Consider the following 25,593-nt stretch of genomic DNA (forward strand, 5'->3'; position numbering starts at 1 on the left):
CTGTTTACAATGGTCTGCAGATTTTGTCTGCTTGCATGTATGCAGTAGTCCAGAATTATAAAATGTGGATGCCTGAAGTTAAACATCTCCATCCATAATTAGGTATCTGACTGAATAAAGTATTTTTCACAGGCACAGAACTTACACGTCTCCCATTTTCGTGAGAAATGCAGTTCAGCACCCTTTTGAAAATTGGGGAAATGATTTTAGTGCCTAGATATGACACTGGAAAATTTTGGCTTACTGTATGCTCATATTTGTACACTGTGACCCTAGACCATCATGATATGTTATTTTAAGGGCTGTTTTTTTACACTAGCATTGCATTTTAACAATTGTGGTTTCTCTCAAATGTTTATTTCAATAAATAAGAGTTGTATTTTCTTAGGATCCCATTTTTCAATTGCTAAAGCTCTGGAATTCCATCTGTTTTTAGAGCCAGTTTTTCAAACTGGTCTAGGAATCTAAAGATGCCAAGAGGCACCAACTGGGATTTTCTTTTTCAGCAGGTTAGGTGCCTTCTTGATGCCTTTGAAAGTCTCACTAATTTATGTCTTCTGCCTAAGGTGCCTGAAAACATTATGAACTTTGATCTTAGTTTCTTCAGGTAAAAGTCCCCATTTGGAACAGATTGGAGATGTCTGGCTTTACAACTTACACCGTGATGGTTCTTATGCTCCTGTTCCTGGTACTGTGCAGTGACCTGCCTTAGTCCATTGCATTCAGAGAGCTATCAGGTCTGCTTTCTGTGTGCAGACTAGCAAGTGTGTGATCATATTTTCCAGCTTGAAAGCTAGTGGAGGAATCCCTAACCTGTGTGGAACAGTAGAAATGCACTTAATGACACGACTGTCACTGCTATAGTGGATATTTCAGAAAATTGGTTGCCTAGGATATTCATCATTGTGAGTTTACTTACTTTCTTTGAACCTTAAATGTAGGAAATTTAGCAAAACTGAGATATACTTGGTTGTAACTGGTTTTGGTTTGATTGGTTTTTTTTAATTAACACTATTGTGGTATGTGCTATACAAACAGGGTAGAAGATGGCTCTTTCCCTAAAGTGTTCAGCTAGAATTACATGTAATAAATGTATATATAATAAATCTCTCCCTACTATACACCATGACTGGCCAATGAATGATATGCATGCCTCAAGTGGCATGGTGTCACGGGATGGGGTCTCCAAGGATGGCCGTGATACCCTAGGGTCCTTCGACTCTGCCTATTTGGCCTGATGGGCACCCTCTTCTCTCCTGCCACGTCTTGTTGTAAATATAATATAAGGAGGCTGCCTTTGTCTGGTTGGACACGGTCCTGATGGACTTCCCTGAACCCTGTGGATCCCCAGATCCCTTGTGGATCCCGTTTCAAAAAAGAGGTCTTGGGGCACCCAGCCTGATGGGCTATATGCATGGCTCCAAACCATCCCTTTACCATGCCCCAAGCCTCGCAGATGGTATTGCCGTTGTTTCTCCCAGGCCTTGCTACAACTCGGCCCCTTGTCCTCACTGGGCTGTCCCGCAGCCCTGTCTCTGTACCCCTTGGCGCTGGGCTCTCTACATCCCTGCCTCTGTCTCTGCGCCCTTAGTGCCGTGCCCTTGCTGGCGCCAGGGTCTGTGCACCCCAAATACCGTGCCCTCTCTGGTGCTGGGGTCCCTCCCACTACAGTGCCCCCCCCCCCCCCCCCAGTGAGGCCGCCTCCTTTCCCAATAGCCTCACCCAAACCACTGGTTGTTATGAAACCGCAAACAAAACAAGCCTCTGGGCTAGAACATAACACATAAGTTCCAAGTGTGCTCCATCCCTTTAAAAGAATCAACTTTGTCCCTGGCATTACCAGAAGCTAGACTAGCCCTCAGGCCTCTTCCCATAGCTCCTTCCTGCTTGGCTGCTGGCAGCAAACTCCCTCCCCTAGTTCTAGCCTGGGGTTTATATGGGCCTATGGCCCTGCCCCTTCCAGTCAGCTGACCAAGTGCAGCTGCAGGCTAATTTGCTCTCTAGCCGGTTGCCCTGTTAACCTGCACCTGGGCTTCTGTGTGTCTGTGAGCTCTCCCCAGGCAGTTTCTGCTCTTCTAGGAGCAGGCACTTTAGTGCCCTGTGACACACGGGTAGCTTCTGTGTGTGGCATGTGGCAGATGGAGGAGGGAACAGGGAACACAGTGGCAGATAAGGCAGGAATCAGAAAGCAAAGCAACAGATCAGGCAAGGGAAGGAGATCAGAATGGTACTTGGGGAGCATGTGAGGTATACTTTGTGGCACAACTGCCTGAAAGACTGGCCCCCACTGTCCTAGGAGTTGAACTGAGCATTGATTTTAATAATAGTAATTCTTCCAGAGAGGAAGGATTTAAGAAGGCCCTGCGTATTATTTCTACTTCAGTAATTGTATGGATCAGTGGGGGTGAACCTGTCCAGATCATCTGGGGCCAACAAATAGGCTCAACATCCTCCCTGAGTGCCAATCTTATCTCCCTTTTCCTTCCCCATACCCCATGCTCCATGCCCCATCTGCTGCATTGATTTCTGCTTCCTGCTCTGGGTTCCCTCCCCAGTCTGCTGCTCAGTTTTCCACTTCCTACCTTATCTGTTGTGGTGCTGCTTGTCCTCTCCCTAGTCTGCCACTTGTGGCATGTGCTGCAGGTTGGCCACCCCTGTCCTTGGAGACTACTTCACTGTATCTTTTTTAATAGCTTAAGGCAGGGGGGACAAAGATGCAGCCTGTGGGCCAGTTCTGGCTTGTAGAGCCGTATCATCTGATCCACAGTGCTGCCAACTTCATGCAACATGCATTGACCCCAGCCCCACATGCCAAATGTAGTATGCAGAGCCAGTCTGGCACAGTCTGCATGTGGCCTAGGGTCAGTCTGGGGCATGTTCTACACGTGGTGTTTGCATGTTAAATCTGAGGCCAGTCTAGATCAGACCCATAGACTGGAACTACATGCCAGATCCAGCATGCAGGGCTGGTCTGGCGTAGGCGCCACATAGAGCACATGCCTCATACCAGGCTGCATTTGATGTGTGGCTGGAGCTGTTGCTCATGTGCAAGTGGCACACAATGGCCATTGTGCACCTGGACCAGCTCCATGAGCTGAATCCAGTACATGGGGCCCCTGGCTTAAGAAGTCCTAACAAACTCATCACATATGTGAAAGATAGTGGAAGGAAAGGGAGAGTTGCCATTAGAATCCTTTTTTTTTTTTAACTCAGTTCCTCTTTGTTGGCTCTCCACAGCAGACTAAGAAAGAGGTAAACCATTTTTAAAAATAGGTTTAGAAAACTGCTCTTTTTATTGGACATTCAGTTTTCATTACCAGTAGGCACACCAAGGTTTTAGCTCTCTACCTCACTGAAGCAAAATCCTATTAGTACTTGAGAGGTAGCAGGAAGATAACTAATAATTTATTATTTTAAAATATTTAATTTCTTTTGAAATATCTGATTTTTAATGCCCTCAGCTGTTTGGTCTTTTTCTGCCAGTTGGATTTTACAGAGAGCTGAGCAGGCATGAAATTGATGTTTTGGGGTTTCTGGCAATTTACCTTACTTGTAAATTATTAAAGAAAAATGTTTTAGTTATCAGAACTTCATGTCTCTCACAGCATGTGAAAACTCTGAAATCTAATTGCCTCAACATACCTGATCCCCAATCTAATGACTCATTCAAGGATTGTAGAATTCTGGGTTATTGAAGGCAATACATATCTTTTTAGAATCATCTTTAACTTCTCAAGCTCTGGTTACTATAGCTACAGTAATGTGAGATTGGAAGGGGCTATCTCCATGGTGGATTGAAACATCATTTTGATTCACGTCAGTATATCCAGAATGTAGATAAAATACTGAAGTTAGTTTACCATTTGTCACTGGGGAAAAACAAGACCCAAGCCTGTTTTGTTCTTACAGAAACAAGTGGTTGCCTCATTCTATTTTGTTTATTGGTAGGATGGGGAATCAGCTATAAATAACACTGCTAATCTCTCTCCCTAAAGAAAAAATTACACTTTGGGAGATGGCCTTGTTTAAAAGAGGATCAACTTTGTGTGTGAGAAGCAACTAGCAGACTTTAAACACAATAAAACCATTCTTCACTCAAATGTAACTTAGCTCTTGTTTCACTATGGGTAATATGCTGTTTATTGTTTAATGTAGCTATTATATTGTTCCTGAATTTGAAAGGCATACCCCATGTTTGCAATGTCAATGCCAATTCAATTCTACAACATAATATTTTACTTTTGACTGTCTTTTAACTGCCACTAGGAAACTGTAATGGCCCTGTACTGTAGGTTTAAACAATTGCTACGAGGCATTTCATTTCCTCTTTCTTTAAGAATTTAATGTATTCTTTATATTATAGTAATGCCTGATCAGGATTTGGGGCCCTGTTATATTAGATGAACATTTAGAAAGACTGCCTTTCCCATATAACTTAAAATGGTTACCCCTTTCCCATCCTATAAGCCTTGAAAAAAGGCTAGGGGAAAGGAATGTAACACACAAATAAAGTGACTATGTTGAGTCCCTGAAAAACTGTGTATGCATATGGTATCAGGTCAGAAAAATAGGGCTAGATGAGTTCTCAAAGTGTTATATAATCCAGGTCAGCATTTTTCAACCTGTGGGTCACGACCCGTAAGTGGATAACAAGAATATATGAAAGGGTTGCAAACCAGCTTTAAAAATGGATCAACAAACTTTAAAAAATGGATTTTCCTTTAAAGGAGAAAGTGTGGGAAACTGGGTTTTCCCTTGCAGGCTGGCAGAATTCCAGCCTGTGAGGGGCTGCTTGGGGCTCCCCCTGTCCCACATGCTGGGGTCTAGAGGTGGGGGGCAGCAGGTTGGAATTGAGGGGCACTGGGGCGGGACTGGCCATTGGTGCTTACAAATGGTACAAAAAAGGTTGAGAACCACTGATCTAAGTGATCTCTAACTTGATCTTTTCCTATTCTAGGTTGTTTATCTCTTCCCTTGTCTTTGCTATTAAGAGTGCTTGTTATCTGATAGTTGATCCCTTCTGCAAAGACAAAAAAAAAAAAAAAGGCAGTAAACATTTCAGCTTTCTCTGTCATTAGATTCCCCTCCTATTTCAGTAAGGGACCTACACTTCCTTCCTTAGGTGTTCCTCTTACTTCTGACGCACTTATAGAAGGCTTCTTTGTTGCTTCTTATGTCACTTGTCAGCTGTCAGCCAAGCCAGTCTCCTCCTGTGCTTCCTATCCTTTCTTCATGTTGGGGTAGCCTGTACCTGTCCCTTAAATAACGTCTCTCTAGGGCACAACCAGCTGCCCTGGACTATATCTTGCTTTAGGCATGCCTCCCGTGGGATCCTGCCCACCAGTTCCCTGATTTTGTTAATCTCAAGTCTAGTGGGGGGGGGTTTCTGTGTTTTTATTGTGCTGCTCGCCTACCTTCTGTCCTTTCCATAGGATCGTGAATGCTGTTGCCCAAGTTTCCACCTTCAGATTCTCAATCAGTTCTTCCCTTATTAGAAATAGCAAAACAAGAAGAGGTCTTCCTCCCCCTCCTAGTTAGTTTCTCCACCATCTTTACCAAAAACTGTTTGTGCACTTCTGTGTTTCCCTTTGTTAAGATCTCATGGTAACTAAAGTTCAGCACACAAACCACGTTCTGTGGTTTGGATAGTTTGGTTGGTTAGTTCAAAAATACCTAGTCATTTTTGTTGTCATTGTCATCTTCCTCTTTTGGTGGTCTGTAGTAGATACCTGCCATAACATCACCCTTGCTGTTTTCTCTTTTTGCCTTAACCCAGAAACTTTGAACAGGTTTCCTTCCTACTTTTGGTATCAAAGCAAATGTATGTCTTTTAATATACAAGACAACACCAGTTTGTTCCCCCACAACCTGTCCTCCCTGAACAGTTTTGATCATGAATTCCCTTGCCATCTTGTTTTTCCAATTACATCATAATTCCATATCTGTAGTAGGATTTCAGTTTTGTTGGCATATTACCCATACTACTTGCATTGATATATACACATCTTAAATTACTAGTCAATTGGCCATGCTTGTTTCCATCTTATAACCTGGTTAATACTTCCCATATTGCATGCCTCATACTTTGCTTTTATCTGTGTCATCTGGCTCTTTACTTAGCTGTAGGCCTTTGTCTCCATTCGTCTGTGGACCTAGTTTAAAGCTGCTACTCCTCCTTTTGGCTGCTTTTAGTAACTTGGTAAAATAAAGTCTGGCTGTTAATTGTCATTTTTTTTCTGACAGAAGCAGCTGAGCTTGATATGAAATAGTAGATATGTAGTTGAGCTTGATATGAAGCAGGGCAAGAGAGCAAGAGGTAAAGGGAACTAGAAATGAAAGGGGATGAAGGAAGTGGAGGGTGAGTACACTGGGAAAGCATCGGAGTTAGAACTGCTAAAAGATTGCTGCAGTAGGAAAGAGACAGTACTGAAGGGGACTACTAAGCATGTCAAGAAGACTTTTTAAAAAGTGAAAATATCTAGTGGTCAAGTTTTAGATATTACTGATATCAAAATGGTAAAAGAAGAGGAGCCTCTCGCACTGAAGAGAGAAGAGTGCCACGAGTGACAGTCCTTGACTTAAGCCTCCCTGCCTTTGGACTTCAAAGCATTTCAGTCTTGGTTCATTTCACTGCTTGTCACTTCTCAAACTGGCAGATAGATCATACTTTACTGCATGTTATTTTCTGTTTATAGTGAAAATCCTTGTTATAAGAATTGCATTTAAAAACTGGAACTCAGGCCCTGTGTTTTGCTTTAAGTGGACAAATTGCTGCACAGTCCCTGCTCCGAGAGACAGGAATTATTCCAAGAAGTTTATAATCAATAATATTTTTGCTTCATTTTGACCAAGTAACAAACCTTCTTCTTCAGACTCCATAAAAAATATTAGCTTTTTATTATTATCTGAAATATGAGCTGAGATGACTGCATGTTTGCAAAGTTGATTGTAGCTGTTCATTTTATTATGGATAAATAACCAGAAACATCTCAGACCAAAACTGTTTCTGTCCAAGGTTCTGCATGGAGCTCTTGGTCCACTTTTCTTTCAGTAATTGAATAATAATGGTGACTCAAAAGCATGTTCCATTCCTGTTTTTCAGAATATGGTTAAGTCCTCTATATCCAAGGCTACCTTCGGGAACTCCTGGTTCTTCTGGTGAATCTGTAACCAATTTTAAGTCTGACTTAATAAGCTACTTGGTATCTTACAATTCTCCATCTCTCAAAGAGTGGGTGGATATAATCCAGGAACATGATCTTTCAGAGACAAAGTATGTATACCTTTAATGTCTGTACCTTCATGCTTTCTCCAGAAGTTCAGCATTTCTGTGCTATTAGGATTTACTAACTCATGCGGGGTTTTTTTGTTCATCTTGGCTTGTGGCATTCTTAATCCAAAATGTTTAGACATGAGTGCCTTTAAATTAGACATATGCATAAACGGCATGCATAACTCGAATAAAAGGGATTATCTCCATCTCCCATTGAAATAATCTAAGTAACTAGTATTGAAATGTTGGCCTTAATAGGAGAATAGCCTGTTTCTACCTAAAGCGAATTGCTAATGAGTAAGTAGCACAGGAGCTGATCTGAAGAATGAATCAGCATTTTTCCATTTATTATGTAATTAAGAATTGCGTAATATATTCTGATAAAATTTACCCCGTGTGTGAAATAAAACTTCCAATTTACACGTTACAGCTTATATAATATAGGGCTGAATTCTCTGCTGTAAATGAGCACAATTTGTCTGACTGCTGCAGACTTTCACCTTTTAGTCAAACAAAGTTAATTTAGAAAAAGCTATGGACACTAGGGGTGTTCGAAGCAGGCCCTATTCGATTCAGATACGTCCTGAATCAGGCACAGTGATTCGATTCGTTGGTTCGGCCAAATCTGAAGAGTCAATGCTGATTCGGAGAATCAGCAAATCGGACATAGACACAGCTTTAAAAGCTTTTTCTACATATCTTGAGGTAGCAGGCACGGCTCATGATTGCTGCAATGCTGGGATGGATGGAGCGTCCCACAAGAGTGCGGGGACGCCATCCATGTGTTCGGCGGCAAACCCAGAAGTGGACTGGAAGTACCCGACTAGCCATGGAGGATCCTGGGTGCTCCTCCCAGACCCAGGAGGCACCAGTCACTGAGCCAGGGCGCATGGGAGCGCTCCCTAAGGGACCTGGAAGTGGACTGGAAGTGCTTCTGGTCCACTTCCAGGTCTGCTGCTGAGCGCGCTGAGGACCCACCTGTGCTTCTGTGGGTCACTCACGAGCCCCTGCTACCTAAAGCTATCTAGAAAAAAACATTTAAAGCTGTCTCTGTCTGAATTGACGAATCTCTCCGAATCGATTTGGAAGGTTCCGATTCGATTTGGAGAGATTAAAGGGTCCTCTGATTCGATTCAGATTCGGTGATTCAGCCACCGAATTGGACTGAATCTCCACTGAATTGAGTCGGGGACCGAAACGTCGCACAGCCCTAACGGACACTAACAAAAATTGTTGCATTGGAATTTTGTGCAAAACATAATAATACCAGCTACATATTATATAACTAATAGAGGTGAACCAATATATCGGTCCATATTGAATTGGCACCAATAAAAGGAAAATTAACATTATTGACAATCAGCTTTTTTTGGCTGGTGTAGCAAGTAATGTCACCGATTTAAATGCCATGTGTATGTGCACAGTCGCAGCATGCACAGGGCCAGGAATATAGCCCGGCAGCTTGGAAATCAGTATCTGGCCAGTAATTCTGTTGTGGGAAGGGGTGTGGGGTGGGGTTAGATTATGGCCCCCAGGGTGAGGGAAGGAATGGGGCAGGGGTAGGCACTGCCTAGCCAGGACAGTTAATGCAATCCCTGCAGTAGTGAGACAGCCACAGGCAGCTCATCCAGGGGCCGTGGGGAGGAGTGGTGGGTCCTTGCCACTGTGGACACCCCTAGGGGAGGCATGTTGGGTATGTGCCCCCCAGATTTGTGTATGGGGGGAAGGTGGCTGTGGGCTCGGGGCCAGGGGCTGTTCTGGCTTCTTTTCAGCAGAGAGCCTGCACTTGGGGCAGATGGTGGCACTGAGAGGGGTGGCTACAGCCACCTCAGAGATTCCCTGTAACTACCCCATAGCCCGCAGTGCCAATGCTGCCCACTCTGCCCCAAGTGCAGTCCTAGCCCAGCCCAGCTCCCCACCTCTGGGAAGAGGCCAGTACAGCCCTTGGCCTTGAGCTTGCAGCAGGCAGCCCGCCCTTGCCCTGTGCACAAATCTGGGAGGGCACTTGCCCCCCATGCCTCCTCCAGGGGTGCGTACAGTGGTAGGGATCCACTCTCCCTTCCCCCCCACCCCAGTCCCCCGGTTGAACCGCTTGTGTCTCTACCCTGTACCCTGCCACAGGGTCTATTCACCACCCTGGTTGGGCAGTGCTTGCTGCCCCTGCCCCACTCCCTCCCTCCCTCCCTCACCAGGAGGGGCCTCAATCTGCCTCCCCTAATGGCCTCCCCTCCCCCACCAGACATACTGGCTGGGAGCTGCTCTTCAAGCTGATGGGCTGCATATCGGCTATCAGATCAGTGTTGGCTTACATGGCTGGTTAATAATCGGCCGTTGGTATAGGCCAAAAACGTCTTTATCAGTGCACCCCTAGTTACTAAGATATTTTGGTTAGAACAATAGGCTTTTGTTTTCATGTAGGTTATACAAAGCTTTGGAGATTTTATTTAAATTATTACTTTTTTTGAAGAACTAACTGGAAAATTTAATCTAGGGATGCAGATTAGTATTGCCCAGTAATGTACTATGTATTTTTTTTTAAATGGTAATCTCAAGTCATTGGACCCTAAAACTAGTTGTAAAAGTTTACTTGAAATGTAAAATAGACAATAACTAAATTTACAATTTCATAGAAGCTGGAAGATAATGTAAACTGTGTTGGAGGTAGTGAGAACAGCCTTACGGGAGAGAGAGAAACCTTGCCTACTTCATTATATGAAATAGAAATATGTAGGAAAGGGATTTGTAGTAGTAGTAACAAGATTGCTTTCTAAAAAATACAAAACAAGGAACAAACCTCTAACTTTGGAAGAAAGAAAAAAGGTAATAATAAAAATAGCCTGGTGGCATATGGCAGTCAAACAGTGAATAAGAAATATAGAATAGAAGATAATATTGAGTTAAGAGCAAACCTTCCTGTTTATATTGTTAATCACGTTAATATTGTTTGTATTTATGTATACTTTTGGCAGCACATATATATATTATCATGTTGATAAAATAACTTTAAATTGAACTCATCGTTGATCTCTACAAGGTAAATTTGCCAACTTCATTGTTGCAGAAACTCTTATGTTCCTGTCTTTACCAATCATCATGATTTTAAGATTCAAATGTGAAATGGAAGGTGATATTTTAGCCTAAAAAGTACCATATTTCTACCCTCTGTTCCTAATACAATCCTAGTAATTCTCTTTCTTTATATGATTTTGTCCCCCTGTCTCACTTTTATCTGCTTATTTGGCCAGTAAAATCCAAATCCTAAACTCTTTTGTTTATTATATGAGAATATTATATGTTATACAGAGTATATCTGATTGGATCAACCCCAGGAAGATACCAAGGCCCTCAAAAAGAAAAGTGGGGTCACTTTAGGCTCAGAAAGGTACTAGAATTTTTATTACCACTTTTTCTCTTCTTTTTTTTCTTTTTTTATTATAAGCAGCTTTTGTGGGGAGGAGGGGAAGGTATTTCTTTCTGCTGCCCTCTGTGACCTTTAATGTTACTGTAAACTATTTAATGCCTTTATTCCAATGTACACTTGAATGTTACATTCAGGAATGGTGTCTCTTTCTTGGCAAGATTAGTATTTCATTTGAACCAGTGTTTCTGCCCTGTATCCTGACCATCAGTAACCTGCTCCCCAGATAAACTTCTCTCTTCTGCTAAAATGGCTTCCGATCTGCTGTTCACTTACCTGAATATAAGAGGTCAGATAAAAGATAGACTGCACAGTTCACTGATTTGATATTGCCTTTGCGAGCTAAGACTGTTTTTCCAGAGATGACAGATCAGAAGCCATTTTAGTGGAAGATAAATGATGCAAACTGGATTCCTGAAAGTAAAATGCAAATTGTTGCAGTAGCTACTACTAGACTGGCTTTTGTTTATCTTATTTCTCAAAGACCAGGAGAAAACATTAAGGTCGAGCATGTATAATTTGGTCGAGATTTAAAAATGGAGGTTAGCAAATATAATGGGACAGAGTAGGCAAACCTTAGTTAATTTCAAATATTGACTTGCATTATAACTGATTGGGACTGATCCATTTTTCCAAATCCCTTTGCAAATAATTTATTAAATCATATTTTTAAAACATATAAGGTCTTTATATTATGAATTACTTTAAGCTGCTCTAATTATTAAGCTTCCTCCTAAATTTATTCAAAATTGCAAGAAGGTCTGTTGGTAAATGTACACATTTTTGAAGTTAAGAAGGTGCGCCATTCTGTCCATGCTATCTCTTTGTATGGCGAGTGGTAATTTTTGCAGTCTGCCCAATTTTATTTGTCTTGGTACAGAAATTCTAATGCTTTTCCATGTGAATTACCTTCCTTCAGATCTATCATAGCTTGTACCTTTTTTCTTAAGGAAAACTGTGTAATGTGCATATTTTGAGCTTGTCTTGCTCCCCATGAAAAAGAAGCAATAGTTTGCAAAAGCTGAATGCATTAATCAAAGTGATTAATTCTTCCTTTTCACTATTGGCAAATAGATTGTCTAATATAGAGTATTATACAGGAACTTAGATAGTGAACTTGGTCAGAATTTTAAGCAGCTTGGCATCCTGGAGTCTTACAAAGTGTTTTAATTTTTCCCAAATAGCTTTTGAAAGAGCATGCATCACCAATACCAGCCCAAGAATCTTGGCCTATAATAGGACAGTTTTCAAGTATCGGATCCATGGGAGCTGACCAGTCCAAATGGCTGTGTTCGGAATTTCAGGAGAGCCTGGTTGCTTTAGGCAACAGAGCGAAGACTCTAGCGAGACAAGACATTCCAGTCCATTTGGTATGGTTTTTAGATGGTGATAGAGTATGTTTACCCACTGGCTTTTTGTTTGCTCATTTGTTTATTTTCAATGTTCAGAGTAGGATGGCAGTCAAGTTTCATTATTATTGTCATCAATTTGCCATGACTTCTGGAAGAAGTTAGTCAAGATTTTCCACTTGAAATTGCCAAAGTGGAAGATTTTTTTTTCTCCTCCAGTTATTTTAACATTAGCTTTATAATTTTGTATGTTTCTTTTTAATTAAAAAACCCCAAACATTGGAATCGGTTCATTTACCGATCTCAGCTTATGAAATGATTCTCCAATGGCTTTTATGGCAAACACAAGAAGTTGGCGGCTATCGGAAGATAAGAACAGAAAGTTATTCTTAACTTCTCATAAAGCATGTTACATAATGTCGTTGGAAAAGTACTACAGCATCTCATGCCAGTGGAAACTGTATTTTAGAGATGGGTAATTCTCTAGGTACACAGTTTATATGAGGATCTAAGATCTTTTTGCAATTCATAAGTTTTTTTTCTTCTTTTATTAAATAGAGATAATCGCTATGCAATTAGCATCTAAACTATCTACATAATTTTGTTTTCTTAAAACCTATATATATATATATATATATATATATATATATATATATATATATATATATATTATTGCTAGGGTAGGGAAAGTGTGGTGTAGTATTTAGTATGATAGTTGTAAGCTAATTAAGATTTATCAGCAGGGGGCAAGCATCAGCCAAGTTATGTTATAAAACTTGCTTGAGTTGCCAGTAGCAATAACTTTTTTGAAACCAAGTGACCTTGCCAAAAAAGGCAGAGTTGTGAAATAATTCTAAAAGAGAAAATAGAGATCCTAACCCAAATATCTAGTTCCAGTTAGTTAGAAAAAAAGTCATCTCCACTAGTTATCACTACCTGCTGAAGAGACTGCTGGGGGACAGCTCCTGAAGAGAGAAAATAACTTTGGCTGCTTGCGGAGGTTTAAAAAAAACCAAAAAAAAAACCGGTGCTTTATTTTGAACTCGGCATGCCCCTGTGCTGAGTCTAGCACCTGGCCAGAAGAGGCAGTGCCTTAGTTGGATCTGGTTCACCCAACATCTGGATAGATCAGGCACTTTAGTGGGGCTTTTTTGGCACTTTTATCTAATAGCTGATTGAATCAGCTTTAGCTAAAAGCGCCAAAAGGCCCTGCTGAAGTGCCTGATCTAGACAGATACTGCAGAGCTGGATTGCAATAATGCGCTTCTGCTTGCGTCGTTTTTTTTAAATGTCTGCAAGCGGCCTTAATGTTTTCTGCTAGTCCATCTCCTTTATTAGTGAGTAAAATCAGAGATGCGGGGGGGGGGGGGGGGGGGGGGGGGGGGATTCCTAAAATCTTGTCTCTGTGGACAAGTTAATTCAGATTAGCTAGTGCATTGTAAGTTCATGCCTTAGTTTATTGAACACCAACCTCCCCATGTAAATAAGCCCTTAGAAACAAACAAAATAAAAAGTCATGTAAATTAGATGTTGGGGGGGATAGAATTTTTAGTCAGGGAAGTATGCAGGATGAACTGAAACATGTTAGAAATTCCTATGCCTTTGAACCTTGAATTTCAGAGAGAGTCAGCAGCAGTAAAGGAGAACTGACAGAATAAATGTTCAGTGTATGTTGCTTCACGGCTAATTTTCTGTTGTCTAGTTTGGTTTTAATGAAACCTAAAAGTTTTTCATTCTGATAAGACAGAACATTTAATATGGCACAAAAGTCTTTTTCTGCAGTTTTCTTGGAAAACTGTGCATTTATTCCATTTGAGAATTTCTGAGAATTTTCATTGTCCCTAAGATAGTAGCATCAGATGTCTAAAATTGGCAACACTTTTTAACAGAGCTGTAGTATTGCATCTTAACATTGTTTTAAGCTAATAATTGTTTGTGTTGTATTTTTTAGGTTTATCCTACTGTGGACAATGTGAGGCAAAGTTTGGAAGGATACCCTGGTAAACAAATTAATTGGAAAAATAATTCTGTATTTTATAATTTTTGTGATAATGATGCATGTAAACTCATGTAAATATTTCAGTGACTGGTGGTGCTGTTGCTGAATGAACCTGAAAGTTACTTGTGTAGGCATCGTAAGTGTTGCCATAGAGTCCTGGTTTGATTTTTGGAGTGCTGACCCAACAGGGCAATTCCCTGACTCTGGACAGGAAAGTTTTACAGGTATTGGCCTGAAAATTAAAATAGTCTTAGTCCAATTTGTATGTCACTACCCAAAGTGCTATTCCTGGTCACAGCTCTAACTTAGTGATGCATGAGCTTTGGCTGCAAACCGGAAGATGTTTGTGTTTATGCAAAGTTTTTCTCCTCATTGCATTTTTGCAAGCAAAGCTGTTAGCAGGCTTACTTTGCATTTAGCCACAACGTAGATGCTGAATGTAATGAAAAATAATATACCAGTCTAGGAAGTGGCGGTGGGAACCCAGGTAATGCTTTAATATTCCATGATTTACAGTTGGTCAGTTCATTCTTCTCAGATTTCCATTCCTGAAATGAATGTGCATGTGTAAAAGTTTGGCATAAGCCAAGAAAGTCATCTTAAAGTTTTGTATCTGATACACTAAGGCCGATAGTTTCAAAAATGGTTCTCTCAAGCTATTTTCATGAACTCACAGATGACTTCCTCAGTTATACCACACAGAAACAAGGACAAGTTGAAGTGTATATTAGCTATTTTGATTATTGGGAAGATTGGCTATACAGGATCAAGGAGTTCTTATCCATTTTCTGGGGGTCCTTCCTTTCTGTGAACTCTGGTTGGACAACTGTGAACTGAGTCAAGTATATATGTAGTTATGACGCTTCTTGTAAATGTTTATTTTAATATATGAACCGAATACTGTATTGGAGATATAAAAATCAATTATTGTTTTACTGTGTATTATAAATAAAAATCATGGTAAAACTGATACTTTGTCTCCTGATTTGAAAAATATGTGATTAGTGTCTGTTACAGTAAGATAAAATCGTGTGAAATTGTTCAGATAGCATGACTCTTTATTTAGTGGAGTGTTGGTATATAGCCTTATGGCCTTTGTTCGGGTGAATAGTCCAATTTGATTCCAGTAGTCAGTGGCAGCCCACATACGAACAAAGGTTTTTGGGACTTCATTAACCTTTAGGTTTGTAATGCCCAAGATGGATTACTACTTGCTGTACTCTTCTGGATTTCCTTCATTCTGATCAGTTTTTAGAAAAATGGTCATTAAAAACCTCAACCAGAGATCAACTTAGCCATATACAGTTTCACAAAAATACTTACCTTTTGTAACTATAGTTACTGATTTGAAGCTTTTTTTATTTCCTGTATCTTATGTAAGTGAATAATAGATGTCCATCCATGATTATATAACATGGATTCTATCTGGCTTACTAAGGAAAAAATATCATAGTTGTATCTTTAAAGGAAGGATTGAATTGTGAACAACTAAGTTTGATTTTTTTCTACCTCTTTCTGCTGTTAAATGCATTATATAAAATATGGGGATTGGTATTTAAGTATTTTATTCTGACAAGACAAACCAGTTAAAATCACAGGAGTTTCTCCTTGTTTTCTGGAGAGACATTTTATGCTGCTAGTGGAAATAATATATTCTTTTACGCCCTCACAATTTACTTAAAATGTGTTTTTGTGACACTTGCAAAATGTCTTTCAAAAAAACAAAAGCTAGAGTTTTATAATGCTGTTTTTCTTTTATTTTTTAGCTGGTGGCTCACTTCCCTACAGTATGCAAACAGCACAGAAACAACTTTGGCTGCATTCCTATTTCCAGTAAGTATTTTCCATTTCTTTGCCATCAATTATATTTATTTTCAAACTATGTATGATTAAAGTTTCCTACTGTATTCTCTTATAATGCTGAATGCAAATTTAGGCAAGCTGGTCATAAGCATGGGTGGATTTTAAAATCAGTAAGTAACTAATCTGCTTTCAGATCTTTTGGGGATTTTTGTATACCACATACAAAATCAGCATTTAACTTGTAAGAAGAACTTGCAGAATTTCATAGAATCCAGTTCAGGACTTCTTTGATCAATTTCAGTATTAAAAATAAGTCATTGCTTACATTTTCTTTCTCTGAGTCAAGAAATACCGTTTATTTATCTGGGGCTGTGCTTCTGTTCATCAGCTCCATCTTCTTAGCCTCTGAACAGGAGTTTCATGCTATTGAACCCTACTTGTCCTTGTTGATTGTCATCTCATTACCACTGTGCTGCACCTAGGTTGCAAGAGTTGTGTCATCAGGAAGTTGCTAATACCATCTATTAAGGTTCACCAAGATTTCCCATTAACAGCTTCCATTTTCAGTTGTCTTACAGGTTTGTTAGACTTGTCAGACCTGAACTGGTTGGGAAGGCCAATGTTTTGCATGCTGAATATGACCCCTTGGCTAAATAGTTCAGAAATATTCAAGAAAGTGGCTTATCTGTTTTGGAGAACTAGAGTAGGGGAAAGTGTTTTGCCCAAGTTTTAAAAATAAATTCTGTTACCCTTTTGTTTGAAACACTGTAGCACCCCCATCCCTTGGAACAAAGTCTTAAAATCTGCCAGACTGGTAGCCTTTCTTCAAGGATTTGCCTTTTGCCATCCCCAGGGAAACCTAGTTAGGTTTGACCAAGCAGGAGGAAAACTGAAAGATCGCAGTTTGTATATGCTCATTCCACAAGGATTCTGCCTGTATCAGGCACGCTGCAGCAGGGGGCTTGGCAGGATCTCCTCTAATTCTTGGTATGGGTCTTTCTTTTAATGGAGAATAAACTTAATCAAGGAACTTGGGGAGTGGGGAGGAGACTCTATATAAAGGGGGAAGAATGAATGGCTGGGCAAAGAGACTGGGACTGAGAATCACTGGGACAATGGGGATGAAAATATGGAGGAGGGGGGATGGATATGGCAGGGAGAAAGCTAGGACTTGGTGCTCAAAGAGATTGGGGCAAAATACTGGGGAGTGGGGAGAGCAGGGGATGGGACTTACTATATGAAGAATCCATGGAGAGAGAATTGAGATGGGAACTGTTGGACTGGGGATTGTAGACATGTATATAAATGATGTAACTAGACCAGAGGGGAGGAAAAACTGATAAGGATCCAGGAGGAAGAGCCTAGAACCTGGTGGTGGGACAAGATAACTGGGATTAGGATGAGAAACTTGAGGAATGGAGAGGGGTAAGGAGCATGTGATAAGAAGCCAGGGGTAGATGAGAAACAGGACAGTTAGTATGTGATGGGAGACAGGGTCAAGCTTGGGGGAAGAAGAGAGGCACAAGGATATTTCAGTCCTTTCTAGGCTCTGCAGTAGAATCCAAGATTCCAGTCTGGCTGTTATCCTACTGTAAAATGTACTGGCAAAATATCTTGCTTCTGTCTACCCCTGGTCTTTATAGAGGATTGGAATTTATTGTTGCTCTTGCTTATTCTGTTGGCTCAAGTGGGAGAGATTTTGATCCTGTCAAGGAAGGTAGGGATCAATATCATGCCATATTATGTTCCATTGTAACCCCCAGGTCCTTCTATTCAGTGCTACAGCCTAGTTATTTATTCTCCAGTCTGTATTTGTGCATACAGTTATTACATCCCAAGTACTGGACTTTGCATTTGTCCTTATTGCTTCTCATCTAACTGATTGCAAACCATTTCTCCACTCTACCTTGGATCCTAGTCCTGCCCTCTGGGGAGTCTGCAACTCCACCCAATTTGGTGTCATCCACAAATTTGCTAAGCATGCACTTTATCCCATCATCTAAATCATTAATGGAGATGTTGAACAATACTGGACCCAAAACAGACCACTGGGGAACCCCATTTGTTAGCTCCTCCCAGCTAGACATTGAGCCACTGATAACTATTAGTTAAACACAGGGATCCACCTTGTGGTACTTTCATCTAGTCTGTGTTTCCTTAGCTTGTTGGTAAGAATGTTATGTGAGAGGGTGTCAGAAGCCTTGCTAATATCAAGTTATATTGCATCCACTGTTCTCTCTCCTTTCAAAGAACCTGTCACCTTATCATAGAAGGAAATCAGGTTGGTCAGGCATGATTTGCTCTTGGTTAATTCATGCTGGCTGTTCCTCATCATCATCATCATCATCATCATCATCTCCTTCACTTTCACCTTCACAATAGATTCTTTGAAAATTTGCTCCTTGATCTTTCCAGGGGTTCAGGTCATATTGACTAGACTGTAATTTCTTTCTTTCCTTTCTGATGGACCACTATATTTACCCTTTTTCCAAGCATCCGGGACTTCACATGACCTTCACCAGGTCTCAGAGGATAGCTATAACTCTGCAATTACATCAGCCAATTCCTTCAGAATTGGGGTGCTTCCCAGCTGGTCCTGCCAACATGAAGGCTTCCCTAAGTAATCCCTAACCTGTTTTACTATTCCAGGCTGGCCTCCTTCTCTATCCTTGCTAACAGCTGCACGCATCATCTGGTAGCTGCCCCTATTTGTGAAGACGAAAGTTAAAAAGGCATTAAACACTTCAGCCTTCCCTACATCATACTTGGGAGCTGAGAACAGAGGCATGAAGCCAAACATGCAGAAAATGAAGACCCTACAATATGTAGGGTCTGGGGAGAGTTTGGCTTGTGTAGAGGACTTGGGGTTCTGCGGTCATTCCAAGGTGAGACCAGAGGGGTTAATTACATTGAGACCACAGTTTTACCTGAATTCTTGGGGAAAGGCTTAAGAAAAGGTTGTGGGGAAAGAGAGCTAAGTTTCTGATCCAGTTTAGAGCTCTCTTTTTCTTCCTGACATCTTTTGTTCCTTGCTCATGAGGAGTCTCTGATTATAACAGTTCAGTTTTAATTGGAAAAAATACTTTGATATAGCATTTAAGGGTAGTTAAATTTGGAATGTAATGAATGGGGGAATGCCACTGCCATTGTGGGATTCCATATTGTGTCTGAGTTAGTTCAGATCAAATGTTAGTTCATAAGTAAAAGAAAGGAATGCTTGGCTGACCCTTCCACCTTGGTTCTGTCAGTGAAGTTGCATCATTCCAGTTCATCAGTATAGTGAGAGTTCTGGAACTGGAATGCTGTTTTAAGTCTGACACATGAAACAGAATGCTAACTCATGTTCCTATATTACAAAGATAGGGGTGAATATGGAGGAAGCTATGATCATTTGCTTTGATCATTATAGGAAGGACTTATGACTCAGAAAGGAGCAAATTCAAATAAGACAGCATTTTTGCATAGCCATTTTTGATTGCATTTACACAATTCATTTGATTGCAAAACATTTTTCATTTGGCTTCATTACTTTAACTCTTGCCCTATATTTGCAGATTGTGTTTGCTGAAAGTTTGTCCATAATGCAGGGAAAGCAGCAGTTTTTAAATAAGTTTTTGGTGTGTCTACTTTTTTTTTTTTTTAATGCAAGTGTTGCATAACCTCAGACAGCTTAAAGTAACACCAGTTTAAAAATAAAAAGTTGCATCTTGTGTGCACTTAAATTTTGCAAAATTTCTCACTCATGTTAACGTTGTATAGCTCCATTGGCAGGAATGCTGTAGAAAGCCTTCATGTAAACAGGCTGCTATCTTTTTAAGTACCAGGCTATTTAACTCCTGGCTTTTGTGGAAAGAGATATGGAGGGTTCTTGCTCTTTAGAATATAAAAGAAACAAACCTGACAAAGCTGGCTGAGGTAAAAACTTCTATAAATAGGACTAGCACAGGCTAATCTTTTTTTTACTTTCATTTATACTTCAGTGAAAGTTTTCACCATAGTTGTCTTCTGAGACATGTAAAAGAGCACTATTTGGTATGGATAGGCATTACATTTGTGCTGAGAGAAATGCTTTTCTACTGGCACAAAAAGAGAGCATATAGCCATGGGGGGGGGGGGGGGGGGTTGTTTTTGTTTTTCTTGGAAGAGAACTGGCTCTTTCATGGAGGAAAGAGTATTTCCAATCAGGAAGATCTCTCTCCTGTGGAATCAAACTGAGCTGCTGTATTCTTCTCCTGCATCTTCCACAAACTAGTGACCCTAGTGTGTGGAAGGCTCAGGAACATATCCCTGTGGCTTGACTCATCCTAGGTAGTGGGAGAAAATGAGCTGCAACTTGCCCCCTGAGCCTTCCACTTTTATAGGGAAGACCTTGATTTGTACAAGCGTTAGAGAGATTTCCTGACCACTTGACTCCACCCAGGGATGTGGAGGATTTGCACTTCCCCTCGCAACCTTTTCCAGTTCAGGGTCACCCCAGTCAGGGGAAGGTTTCAGGTGTACTTCCCTGAAGCCATCATGGACCCAGTAGCAAGGGCTGAGAACTTTTAGCCTTGGTTTGCCTACAGGGAAGATGTGGTGGTTGCAGGCTGGAATGCCTGTACACTCCTCTAGCCAGGATTTCTAGTGCTGCAGATTTCCCAGAAAACTCATTCCAAAGAAATTGGTTTTCAATGTGTTGTGTTAACAACTTGTATTTAATATAGAATCTAAATACTCAAATGTTGGTAGTTAAACTTAGCTTAAATATGTACCATAAACTCCTTATTTGTATTTGCATTTGAACTACTGGTGACCTACATGCATTAGTGATTGTCCTGTTACTTAATGTTCACTACTTATTCACTGGAACTTAGAGACAATCATATTCACTTGCCCTGATCCCCAGGATTCTGTGCTGGGTTTTGTACTAGTTCCGTTTATTCTGGGACCTCTGTTGACTCTGAAATGTATTGTGTGATAGGACTGCGAAATTTTGCTGGCTGTTTCAATGCTGTTTTGACTTGTTTCGAGCTTGAAAGAGCGGAATTGAAATGAAATGAAGGGCTTCGAAGCAGCCTTGAAATGAAACAAGGGCAGTCAAAACATTTTGAAATGTTTTGAGTTTCGAAGCTAAAGCTGGGCTTGCCTGCAGGGAAACAAAGTAAGAGGAGGGAGGGGGGAAGGAGGACACAGTGAAGGCATGCCTTAATACACACACTGCAGAAGAAGCTGCTACAGGAGAGGAAAGAAAGGCTCTGTCACAGTTTGGTTGCCTGAGATGTTGCTGGTGCTACTGTGCTGCTCCTCACTAAGTCATTAGTTTACTTATTGTTATTTAAAATGGTGGGCCAGACTGAGGCTGTAGGGGAAGAGGAGACCTCATTAGGGCACACTACTGTGTCGTGTAGTGGCCCCAGTGCCAGTGAGGGCGTGCCTACACACAGACGCGCACACATGACACAAATTTTGTGTGTCAGCAGCTTGAGGTGCAGTTTCCCAGAAACCCTTGCACCTATCTCCTTGAACCTTGGCAGGCTTCATGGCTTCATCAGGGACTACCATGCCTGCAGTTTTCATCCAAACCTGCCAAAAAATGACAAAGTTATAGGCAGTGCTTCCCCATTATAGCCTATGGGTGAAATGTCAAAACAGCATCGAAACAGCAAAACAGTTTCAAGGAAACGAAATGGAACAGTCCTTAAAAATTAAATAAAACTTGAAATGAAACACTCCCCCGTTGAAATCATGAAACGGACGTTGAAACAAAATGGTGCTGTTTCACACAGCCCTGTTGTGTAATAACTGGGTAAAGCAGATGCAATCTGTTTACTTATTTCAGAGCTCAGACCAATCCACTGTGATGTGTAACCGCTTGAATTTTAAAGAACAGCAGTAATGTGTTGTTGCAGGAATCTTGCTGAGTATTTTGCGGTAGGAGTGAAAGTAAACAGGGAGGCATGAGTTTTGGAAGGATCTCCCTTTTTATGAAAAATAAGTAGAGCAATATGCTCAAACATGCTAGGGAAGGGTTTGGAGAAAGACCATTAATATCCTAAATACAAGGGAAAGGAATAACTTGAGGAGCTAAGTCCGTTGATAAAATAAAGGGCATAAAATGCAGATGCTTTTAAGTTTGTTTCTGTATAAGAAAGCTAAGAATATCCCTTACTACTACTACTATACTATTACTACTACTGAAAGTTAAACAGATTGTGGAGAGCTCCTGCAACTTCCCTTGCAGTCAAAAACAAACAGAGGTGGTTAGTGTAAAGTCAGATAGAAGGTAGGGCAGGATTCAGCTGACAAAGGAATGTGGTTGTCTACATTAACTTATTCAGAGAGGCATTAGTTTATCTCAAGGATGTCACCATGCCCTACCTTCTGACAGTCAAAAATGGAATTTCTGTCCTGCAGTGAAACTCTGAAATGAAATAGTTGAACTTCCAAATAAAGCATAAAAAGAAGAGAAGATTGCAATCAGTGCAATCTGATATTGGAGCTGCATTTTTCAGACTACATGCAATTGAACACTAGACACTTTGGTGAAATTGTACAAGTTTGCTTCAAGGCTGGTCTTCTTTTGAGACGATACATTATTTTTCTTTTCGTAGGATGGTCTTTTTTGTTATAACATGGTCCTGATCAATCAAACCTTTAAGGTCTTTATCAGCTTCCTTTGTAGTTGTTTTCACCTGGAGTAATTCAAGATATTATGTTAGATCTAGCACTTTGGGATTCTAACCTGAATGATCCTCCTGTTTTACTTGTGGCCAATTAGGGTGTTATGTCCCAGCTGAGTGTGTAGTATTGCTAACAGGTTAGACAGTAAGTTTGTTTAGTATGGTTTTGATAGAGATGATACTACTTCAGGCAGGGTGTTACACTAGATGACTTCTGGAGGTCCCTGCTAACCCTCCTTCTCTATGATCCTATGATCAATCTTTTCATATTTCAGGCTGTTAAATTTTGCCCAGTTACTCCTATAATTGAACTGAATATGCTTTAATTGAAGTAAATTTATCTTCTTGAAAAATATCCAGCCTTAATTTGGAGATACTGGCAGGTAGAGCATCTTCCCTTATTCCAGTGGCTAATTGCCTTAGTTCCCATTTGACTAGATTCAGTTTTAGCAGTTAATTCTTGTTGCATCTTTGTGTTCTACATCAAATACCTTATGAAGTTACTCTATAAATTGAAATAAAGTTTAAGTCTCTCTTTATAGGGTGTTTTTTTCCCAGCCCTTGATTTTGTTTTTTTGAGAGTATCTTCTGTACCTTCTTCAGTTTTTCAATATCTCTCTTAATATGTCTACAACAGAACTTCATGCAGTATCCCACTGCGGACCTCACTGGTGCCATATACAGAAGTAAAATCACCTCTTTGCTTACCACTTCCTCAGTTTTTATAGATATAGGAATCAAGACCTCTTTTCTACAGCATCCTACTGAGAGCTTGTATGAAGCTCCTGACCCTTGTGGGGTCAAGTTTTTGTCCACTCCTCTAACTACTTTAGAGTTGCTTCTTTCCAGAACTGCATACTTGTTACTACTACATAACACTACATTTGGTTATAGTTTTTTGTTTGTTTGTTCATTTGTTTTTTTTTAATTATCTTCTTTATTTACCACTTTACCTTTGTAATCCACACGTTATCAGCGGTGATTTTTATATTTAGTCCAAAATCACTGATGAAAATACTGAGTAGTGAGTAGTACTCTACTAGAAACACTTAAATTCAATGATCATTTGCTCTTAACTTTTACTTTTTGATGGTTCTCAGCCACTGTTAATGTATTCTGTATTGATATTGTATAGTGGTAGTTTTCAAACAGGGCGTAATGTGGCTGGAAATCAAGCACTTCACAAAGGCTGTTACATATGTGCCATTGCAGTTACCTTCATCAAACTAAATTGTCCAATCAACTTGATTTCTTTCTTCGAGATTGCAGTCTCTGTTTTGATGGGGGGGCACTTACATGCCTTTTCTTTTTACTCTTATTACTTAGTATTGTTTATTACTTGTTCTGTGACCTAAAGGATTGGGCAGAAAGGTTGTCTATGTTGATAGCAGACTGAAAGTATTTAAACCTATTAATTCCACGATAGCTCAAGACATTTTTTATGGGAGCATTTTTGTGGAAGACCAGTAGCATCTCTGTACTACTTTTCTCGTGCCCTATTGGTGTTATTGGGCATGTGCAGACAAAATGGGGGTCTTAATTGAAGCAGTGGGTTTTAAAAAACACTGCTTCAATTTAGGGCTAATTAAATCCCTGTGTTACGTGCATACCCCACTGATTTACCTGCCTCTCTAGCAGGGAGGGGAGAGTGAGCTGCCAGCAGGCGGAGTGGTCCCTGGGCTGCTGGGGGGGAGAAGGGGGCGGGGCTGGTGCTTCCTTCTGCGGCTATGGTGCCCCCCCAGGCGGTACCCACCTGCAGGCACCTGGCTTGGACAGTCCCAGGGGGCACCACAGCCATGGAGGGAAGCACCAGGCCCCCGCACAGCTCAGGCAGGCAGGCAGTATCGGGGTGGAGGTTAGGGGGAAAGGTCAGGTTTGCTGCTCTTCTTGGGCAGAGCCTGATTTCCTAGGCTGCTGCCAGGCTGCCTGCAGAGCTGTGGAGCTGCATGGAGCCTGGTGCTTCGTTCCACAGCTGTAGGGGCAGCAAACTAAAACTCCTTGAAAGAGTTTTAGCTTGCTGTGCCCCAAGTCATTTAAGGTGCATTATGCCCGCCGAATTTCCTACAGCAGCTGCAATTAATGCAGAATACACTGCCAAGGCATGCAAACACTGACACCATTAAAGCACTGCAAAAGCATTTAACCTGCTTTAAAGTGTCGTGCACACATGCCTCTTGTTTTGTCTACATGCAGCCATTGTCATGGACTTCTCTGGCCATGCTTGGCTCTGATATAATCAACCCTCAGACTGCATGATGAAGGAATCTGCATAAATCAATGGCATATGGATTCTTAACTTAAAATAATGTTGTACGTCAGAGAAAGCTGCTGTTGTGAAAACTGGTTGCTTCTTGGCTAGGCCTGGGCATAGTTTGTGTGGAGAAGCTTGCATGGTACTGTGCAAACTAGATCTCTCCCTCCCTGAATAGAATTATTTATAAAGAGGCAGTCTTTTGCACCCTTCATTTCATTCATGCGAAAAATCTGAGAGGCTAGATTGGCTCATTTCACCTGCATAAACAACCTAAGCCATATGTTTCCATGCATAAAATCTCCTTTGAATTCCCTGTTTGGGCATGGCTTCTTCTGATGATTTTATCATCAGAAACATAAACTCAGAGTAGAATACAGAATATGCTTGCTTATCCAGCAAATGTGTAGAAGAACATCAAGTTTCTGAACCCCTGCAAGTAGATAGAAAGTGTAAACATTTCAAATGAGTTACTGCCATGAAAGTGAGTACATAAGTATGTTCACTTCCTTTTTTGTAGGAAAATCTTACATTGTTTACATCAACTAGTTTAGTGTGATATTGTGTATCAATTTGTGTATCCTTTAGAAACTAAATAATTTCCTTATTTTTAGTTAGTAGGTGAATTGTCTTGTTGGTTTTGCTATTCCTAAAAGTGCAAAAGCAAAAACACATAGCTGAAGATGATCAGATTTTCCCAATGCCTTGTACTTTGTTTTTTGAAAGGCAAAATGTAGAAGAAAAACAGATTTTCCAGAGTCATGGCCAAGAGAACTGACTGCATATAGCAGCTCACTTTCTCAGCATGTTCAGTGAGTGTTTCACGTGTTAACATTTTCAG

At 40.7% G+C, this 25,593-nt stretch overlaps 1 protein-coding gene across 6 annotated transcripts in view; it reads left to right on the forward strand.

Moving 5' to 3' along the window:
* Positions 1-25,593, forward strand: part of TDP1 (tyrosyl-DNA phosphodiesterase 1) — a 121,201-nt gene that overhangs the window by 18,628 nt on the left and 76,980 nt on the right. For all 6 annotated transcript variants that reach the window (XM_014596502.3, XM_014596508.3, XM_059723164.1 and 3 more), the window contains exons 8-12: positions 7,103-7,273; positions 10,577-10,655; positions 11,876-12,061; positions 13,992-14,040; positions 15,806-15,872. In XM_014596502.3, the coding sequence (XP_014451988.1) occupies positions 7,103-7,273; positions 10,577-10,655; positions 11,876-12,061; positions 13,992-14,040; positions 15,806-15,872 (552 nt within the window). The remainder of the gene's footprint in view (positions 1-7,102; positions 7,274-10,576; positions 10,656-11,875; positions 12,062-13,991; positions 14,041-15,805; positions 15,873-25,593) is intronic.

This window comes from Alligator mississippiensis, chromosome 2 (genome assembly GCF_030867095.1).
Source record: "Alligator mississippiensis isolate rAllMis1 chromosome 2, rAllMis1, whole genome shotgun sequence".
In the NCBI taxonomy this organism is placed as follows: domain Eukaryota; kingdom Metazoa; phylum Chordata; order Crocodylia; family Alligatoridae; genus Alligator; species Alligator mississippiensis.